General features: G+C 44.4%; 2 protein-coding genes across 2 annotated transcripts; both read left to right on the top strand.

Moving 5' to 3' along the window:
* Nucleotides 1–5: 5 nt before the first annotated feature.
* Nucleotides 6–2,453, top strand: LOC110583436 (procathepsin L-like; the record flags this gene model as incomplete). Its single annotated transcript, XM_021693498.2, has 5 exons — nt 6–53; nt 231–455; nt 922–1,084; nt 1,760–1,877; nt 2,354–2,453. Coding segments are annotated over 5 exons (654 nt in total), but the record flags the coding sequence as incomplete, so codon positions are not given.
* A 2,364-nt stretch (nt 2,454–4,817) lies between these two features.
* LOC110569942 (procathepsin L-like) lies at nt 4,818–7,733 on the top strand. Its single transcript, XM_044912306.1, has 5 exons — nt 4,818–4,835; nt 5,523–5,747; nt 6,215–6,377; nt 7,038–7,155; nt 7,634–7,733. Exons 1-5 carry the CDS (start codon nt 4,818–4,820, stop codon nt 7,731–7,733), a joined length of 624 nt encoding a protein of 207 aa, XP_044768241.1.
* Nucleotides 7,734–8,108: the final 375 nt, after the last annotated feature.

The raw sequence follows: 8,108 nt of genomic DNA, 5'->3' as shown, positions 1-8,108 counted from the left end.
CCTCCTCTGTGGACTGGAGAGAGAAAGGCTACGTAACCCCTGTGAAGAATCAGGTGAGACAGTATTCAGCAGGTCACCCTCAGGAGTAAAGGCGAAAGGAATCCATGTCCTTGCTGTGGTCGGCTGAGAAACGTGTGCAGCTCACGATGTTTTAAGAGTTTTCGGATCTGTGGGTGCTGTCAAATCTTGATATTTGTTTTGTAGTCTTGGGTTTTTTTATTTGGTTTCAGGGTCTGTGTGGTTCTTGTTGGGCCTTTAGTGCAACGGGTGCCCTTGAAGGACAGATGTTCCGGAAAACTGGCAAACTCGTGTCACTGAGTGAGCAGAACCTGGTGGACTGCTCTTGGTCTCAAGGCAACGAGGGCTGCCATGGAGGCCTGATGGATTATGCCTTCCAGTATGTGAAGGACAACGGAGGCCTGGACTCGGAGGAATCCTATCCATACTGTGCACAGGTAAGTAGTGCTCCTTACCTGTGCTTCCAGCTCTGCTTTTTGGAGTTGAACACACTCAAAGAAAACAGATACCATATTTAATATTCACAGTTTAAACTGTAGACTCTACACTTGCAAACCGTCAGAACCATCATTAAACCATATTAGCCGGGCACAGTTCTCTCCTCCATGGTTACCATATAACTGTTCTTATTTCTATGTTATGTGGCCATATATATACCATTCTATATACAGTACAGATTTCTCCAGAATGAAAAAACTTCTTACGGACAGGTAGACTGAGAGTGTCTCATGAAACACACACCAGCTAATGTTTCGATTTCAAAACAACCCCTAGCATTTCAGCTCCTGGGATGCTTCATAACGAACTTGACTTGGGAATCATTTAGCTGCAAACTGTCTTGAACTCATGTTCCCCAGGAGGTGGATGGTAGTGCTCAAGTCTCTTCCCCTTTCCCTTTGAAAGGACGGATCTTGCAAATACAAGCCTGGACAGTCTGTCGCCAATGACAGTGGCTTCATGGACATCTGTCAGGATGAGGGGTCCCTTATGGTGGCAGTGGCAACTGTGGGGCCCATCTCTGCTGGGATCGATGCAAGCCTGGATACCTTCCAGTTCTATCATAAGGGTAAGCATCTGTCTACATACAAATTTAGGCAGAAAAATGGGAAAACCACCATTACATACAGTAAGATTGACTCTGGTGTGTAGAAGTCAATGTAGAATTTTGGAGGGTGTAGATTTAACATAGTTGTCTTTTCTGCACATGTCATTTTTGTGCCTGTTGTTTCCATCAGCCATGACTTGACCGGTATCCCCGTGATTTTAAGTACATCATAAATATATTTAAATGGCTACATAATTCAACTGGTATGCCTTTATTTACTTTACTTTTTTCTAACTGTTACACCTTGAAACATTCCAAAGAATTTTACTACTGTTACTGAAACTGGAAAGAACCTCTTGGCTCAAGTAATTTTGTGTCCTGTGCTGTTTCCATAAGTTGACATGCTCAAAGTCGAATCACAAGGTGTCAATGAGTGCTCTTTTATGTTTCTTGACAAGTTGTTTACAGAAGAGATTGTACCAATTTGTCTTTCTGCTGATATTAGATGAGGGCCTAAATCCTTAGCCTAGCTAAAAAATAAAAATAAATAAAAATAAAAACTAATTTTTAAATCTTATCTGGGGTTATGTCATTTAACTGAATTTTGAAATGCCTCCCTGACTGTGGCTGATAGGCTGGGTTACTATCACATGTTCCCAGAGATCCTCACCCCAGCACTGAATTTCTCTTCTCCAGGCATTTATTATGATCCAAACTGCAGCAGTGAAGACCTGGATCACGGTATTCTGGTGGTTGGCTATGGCTCTCAAGGAGAAGAACCTGAGAACCAAAAATACTGGATTGTCAAGAACAGGTATAAAAAGCCAAGAATACTTATCTTTAAGGTTGAAAAGGGAATCCTTTTTGGAATCAGTGTTTGGAGGCACGTCCCCCAACTCTTGAGCACACTTCTGAAATCCCAGCAATGTTTACCCCACTTAGTTGGAACACAGACATATTCACGTGATGACCACAGTAAGATACTGTCTCAAGCTTGCTAGGGTCCTGCGATAGTTTTGGTACCATTGCATTTCTAAATTGGAAATGTTTTCCTATTTCAGAAACACATCTGACCCTAAGCATTTTATGGTCTCTCATTTGTAGTCTGTGAAAGGTCTGAGGGTAGAATTCTGTGCTGGGTTAAAACTCAAGCATGAACAGGAACGGCCTCTCCGGATTCTTCCGGAATCTGTCCTGGCCTCTGGTGCATTGCTCAGTATCAGGTGTGATTGTTCATACGGATAAATGTGTTTATTCCTCTGATAAATGTCAAATGCTGTCTTCTTCCAGCTGGGGCACGGACTGGGGCACGCAGGGCTACATACTGATGGCCAAAGACCGGGACAACCACTGTGGAATCGCCACCTCAGCCAGTTTTCCCATTGTGTGAGCTGAAGGTATAAAGAAGACCTTGACTGGGGACAGAATATGCAGAACAGGAATTTTATCTTACAACTGATCATACTTTATTGCGTGGGATAAAACACTCGAACCACTGGAGATCCAACTTGTGATCTGATTCTGTGACTTCTTTAATTGCTGCTTTGAACAGCTTTGTGTGATTGACTTGTCCAAGAACTTTTGAATTTTTATATCTTATACTGATGTATAAAGTTTTAAAATAAAACCGTTTCAAAGTAGAAGTGGGGGAAGTTTTTAATATATTAACTTCTTAATATATTATAATATAAGGCGTTAAATAATAAGAAACCAAGTAAATTACAAAGATCTAATTGGCTTAACAAAGGATTCATGAATCAGGCAGCTTCCCATTTATCTAGCAAGTAGAGGAGAACTCTAAGACCTACGGAAAAAGAAAGGTTTGTAAAGGTAGGGAGAGGGAGCAGAGAAAGGGAAATTATTAGCAAAGAATCTGTTGTTTGAGGCAAGGTCGCTTTCCTTAGGAGGACAGAAAGGGCCTGTCAGTACATGGCCTGGTGCTGACCAGGACATTCCTATTATCACCAGGTACAGGTCAGATTTCAGCTGGGAGGAGGTTGAAACTGCGGTTAGCTTAGGTATTAGGTCTTGGTTTACTGATTTGGGACCTTTACCTAAGTGATGCCATGTGGGGCCTGTGGGTTTTTTTGTTGTTGTTGTTGTTGTTTTTAAAAGATTTTATTTATTTATTTGACAGAGAGAGACACAGCGAGAGAGGGAACTATAAGCAGGGGGAGTGGGGGAGGGAGAAGCAGGCTTCCCGCCGAGCAGGGAGCCCGATGCGGGACTCGATCCCAGGATCCTGGGATCATGACCTGAGCCGAAGGCAGACGCTTAACGACTGAGCCACCCAGGCGCCCTGTGGTTTTATTTTTGACAGGGCTCCAAAGACATAACCGAATGTGCCAGTGGTCCATTAGGAGCAGACTGGATGGCCTCTGGTCCTTGTAGTCACGAACATGCGCATCTTAGGTCAGCTGCCCTCTGGTTCTGTCTGACCCAACCCTGGAATGAAGCAAAATGGGACCAACGATCTACAGGGACAAAGGTACATTATCTTAACAAGGAAAAGACTTCATATTTTCGAAAAGTGAACATGCATACATAGGATTTCAATAATAGAGATACACATTAGAGATCATGGTCATTTGACCCCAGATGGCTACAACCCAGTGGAGCTGCAGGACGGATGTCCCAGAGCCAGTTTCGGATGCATCTTCCTCACCTGCCAGTGAGGGCCACGTGGCTACTTTGCAGATGAGAAAGGACCAGACACAGTGGATTGGTGTGTCTTGGGCCCAAAAAAGGATGAAGGGTAAGCCCCCAGACATGAGTCCAGGCTTCAAAAACAGAACTGGGGCCTGAGAGGTAGCAGACAGGTGAGGGCATCCAGAGTGCCCAGCTCTTCGGTCAAACACCTTTCTGGAACTTGCTGTGAAGTTCCTGCATAGAAGTGATTAACAATTACAATCAGCGGACTTCGTTTAAATAAAGATTTCTTTCAATAATGTGGGTGGGCATATTTGCAACGACGTAGATGGAACTGGAGGGTATTATGCTGAGCGAAATAAGTCAAAAAGAGAAAGACATGTATCATATGACCTCACTGATATGAGGAATTCTTAATGTCAGGAAACAAACTGAGGGTTGCTGGAGTGGGTGGGGGGAGGGTTGGGGTGGCTGGGTGATAGACACTGGGGAGGGTATGTGCTATGGTGAGCGCTGTGAATTGTGCAAGACTGTTGAATCACAGACCTGTACCTCTGAAACAAATAATACATTATATGTTAAAAAAAAAAAGAAGAAGAAGAAGGTAGCGGGAGGGGAAGAATGAAGGGGGGGAAATCGAAGAGGTAGACAAACCATGAGAGACGATGGACTCTGAAAAACAAACTGAGGGTTCTAGAGGGGAGGGGGGTGGGAGGATGGGTTAGCCTGGTGATGGGTATTGAGGAGGGCACGTTCTGCATGGAGCACTGGGTGTTATGCACAAACAATGAATCATGGAACACTTCATCTAAAACTAATGATGTAATGTATGGGGATTAACATAACAATAAAAAATTAAAAAAAAAATAATGTGGGTGGGCATGTGGGAGGGGGGTGGGAAATTTTCCTCCACCCTCTTAGGATCTCTGGCCTGGCCCAGGAATTAAACTGACATAAGGTAAATTCACAGGAAAAAAGCGCTCAAGTTTAATTCAGTTTTTATATGCACCTGGGAGCCTTCATGAGAGAAGGAAGACCCAAAGAATTGACCAGAGCTGGAAGCTCCTATACATTCTAGACAGAGAAATGATAAATTTGTAGAGAAATGACAAGACAAAGGGCAGTAAGTTGTGGGGAAGGACGAGGAGATACCTGTGGGGGCAGGAGGCAGAAGGAAGGGAAGATCAGGGTTATTTGGGAAGTGTGTTTGCACAGATGCGGTTGGGTGTGGACTCCCAGCCCCTGGTGATCAGGATGTTCTCTTGCTGGTTCCTTTCTCAGGGGAGAACCCCTTTCTCGGGGGAAATGTTATGACCTGCTTTCGGAAAGGGGATATCAGAGAGCCCTTTCTACCTCTGCTGCTTCTCATGTGCCCTCAGATGAAAATAACCAGTATGCCAACACGGCATATTCTGGGGGAGCGTGTCATGAACCCCTTCAGCCTCACCGATCAGTTAAATGTCTTAGGAACAAACCTGGGATTTCCGGGGGAAGAAGGAATTCTGCCTCAAGGCTGTGGCATAGGGTGTGTGTGTGTGTGTGTGTGTGTGTCTGTGTGTGTGTCTGTGTGTCTGTGTGTCTGTATGTCTGTGTGGGTTAGGGGGCTTGAATCCTATTGGCTCTGTGTCTCTGGAGAATTCAGACTGATGTACAGCCCCATCTTAGAGACCGGCCCACCATCTCCCACTTTCCTGCCTATCTTTCTCATGCCTGTTTCCCTTCTTTGCAGAAAAAAAAGCAGGTGATTAGATTTCACTACATTTTTAGTTTCATTCCAGTTTAGCCTGAGAGCTTTATAATTTGGTTTCAGGGTCAGTGTGCTTCTGGTTGGGCTTTTAGAGCAGCTGGTGCCCTCAAAGGACGGATGTTCCAGAAAACTGGCAAACTCATGTCACTGAGTGAGCAGAACCTGCTGGACTGCTCTTGGTCTCAAGGCAACGAGGGCTGCCATGGAGGCCTGATGGATTATGCCTTCCAGCACGTTCGGAACAACGGAGGCCTGGACTCAGAGGAATCCGATCCATATCGTGCACAGGTGAGTGGAGCCCCTCACCTGTTATCATTTCAGCTCTGCTCTCAGAGTTGTATGCTTTTGAAGAAAACGGATACCATATTTAATATTCGCATTTTAAATGGTGGACTCTACAGCTGTAAACTGTCAGAACCGTCATTAAACCATATTAGCCGGGCACAGCTCTCTGCCTAGATGGTTACCACGGGGCTGTTTTCATTTCTATGCTACAGGGAGACATGCACAGCGTTCTATATAGCTTACAGATTTCTCCCGAGTGAAAACATTCTTAAGGACACGTAGACCCAGAATAATTCATCGAATACACACAAGGTAGTTTTTCAGTTTCAAAACAACCACCAGCATTTCAGCTCCTGGGATGCGTTACGACAAATTGGCTTGGAAATCCCTTACCTGTAAGCTGTCTTGAACTCATGTTCCCCAGGAGGTGGATGGTAGCAATCAAATCTCTTCCCCTTTCCCTTTGAAAGGACGGATCCTGCAAATACACACCCGAGTATTCTGCTGCCAATGTCACTGGCCTCGTGAACATCCCTCAGCAGGGGGCGTCCCTTCTGGTGGCGGAGGCAGCTGTGGGGCCTGTCTCTGCTGCTGTCCCCGCAAGCCTGGATCCCTTCCAGGTCTATAAAGAAGGTAAGCATTTGTCTGTGTGGAGATAAAGGTAGGAAAATTGGAAAAACCACACTAACATACAGCAAGAGTGACACTTCGGTATGCAGAATTCAATGTAGAATTTTCGGGTGGGGGGTTGTGGATTTGACATAGTTGTTCATCCTGTACACGTAATATTTCTGCCCGCCCTTTCCACTTGCCATGACTTGACCCAAATTCCCATGATTTTAAACACATTATAAGTATATTTAAATGGCTACATAATTTGATTGGTATAGCTCGCTTTACTTTTTTCCAATTGTTAGACCTTGAAAATTTTTAAAGAATGTTACTACTGAACTTAACACTGGAAAGAAGCCCTTGGCCCAAGTAATTTTGTGTTCTCTGCTGTTTCCCTAGGCTCACATCCTTTAAGGAGAATCATAAGGTTGTGGCAGGTGGTTTTTTATGTCTCTTGACTACTGTTTACAAAAGAGATTGTGACAATTTGTATTTCTGCTAGCATTAGATGAGGGCCTAAACTGCCAGTCTAGCTAAACAAAACCACCTGACTTTTAAATCTCATCTGGATTTATATCACGATTAAATTTTGATACTTCTCCCTTACCGTGGTTGATAGGCTGGGTTACTATCACATGTCACATGGGAACCCTCACCCCAACATTGGATTTTACTTTCCAGGCATTTATTATGATCCAAACTGCAGCAGTGAAGACCTGGATCACGGTACTCTGGTGGTTGGCTATGGCTCTCAAGGAGAAGAACCCGAGAACCAAAAATACTGGATTGTCAAGAACAGGTATAAAAAGCCAAGAATACTTATCTTGGAAATCGAAAAGGATTTGGAATCAGTGTTTGGAGACAAGTCGCCCAACTCTTGAGCACACTTCTGAAATCCCAGCAGTGTTTACCCCACTTAGTTGGAACACAGACATATTCACGTGATGACCACAGTAAGATACTATCTCAAGCTTGCTAGGGTCCTGCGATAGTTTTGGTACCGTTGCATTTCTAAATTGGACTTTTTAAAAAAATTTCCGAACCACATCTGGCCCCAAGAGTTTCCTTTTCCTGCTCACGTTGCAGTTTTGTGAAAGGTCTGGGATAGGAGTATTGTGTGCTGGGTTAGAACGCACGCATGAACAGGAACGGCCTCTCCGGATTCTTCCGGAATCTGTGCTGGCCTCTGGCGCACTGCTCAGTATCAGGTGTGATTGTTCACGAAGAGAAATGTGTTGGATTGTTTGTAGTAATTGGCAAACGCTGTCTTCTTCCAGCGGGGGCAGGGACCGGGGCACGCAGGGCTACGTGCTGTTGGCCAAGGACCGGGACAACCAGTGTGGAATCGCCACCATGGCCCGCTTTCCTGTCGTGTGAGCTGAGGATGCAAAGAAGGCCTTGACTGGGGACAGAATGTCCGGAAAACGAATTTTATTTTAAAGCTGACCACACCTTACTGTGTGGCTGAAACACTTGAATCACCGAAGATCCCACTTATGATTTGATTCTGTGACTGTTCACACTGGAGACATCACTACTTCCTTACTCCCTGCTCTAATCAGTGTTGTGTGAGTCACTTGCTTCATGACTTTTGAATTTTCATGTTTTAAAAGGTTGCAGAAAGTTTTGCTTTTTAAAATAAAAGTTACTTGCATATGCTGAGGTGTGATTCTTTCTGTTGTTTTCTTTTAAAAGATTTTATTTATTTCTTTATTTGAGAGAGAGAGAGTATGAGCCGGGGCGGGGGGGGGG

This window comes from Neomonachus schauinslandi, unplaced genomic scaffold (genome assembly GCF_002201575.2).
Source record: "Neomonachus schauinslandi unplaced genomic scaffold, ASM220157v2 HiC_scaffold_1092, whole genome shotgun sequence".
NCBI lineage: Eukaryota > Metazoa > Chordata > Mammalia > Carnivora > Phocidae > Neomonachus > Neomonachus schauinslandi.
This window is presented reverse-complemented; position numbering and strand designations above follow the sequence as displayed.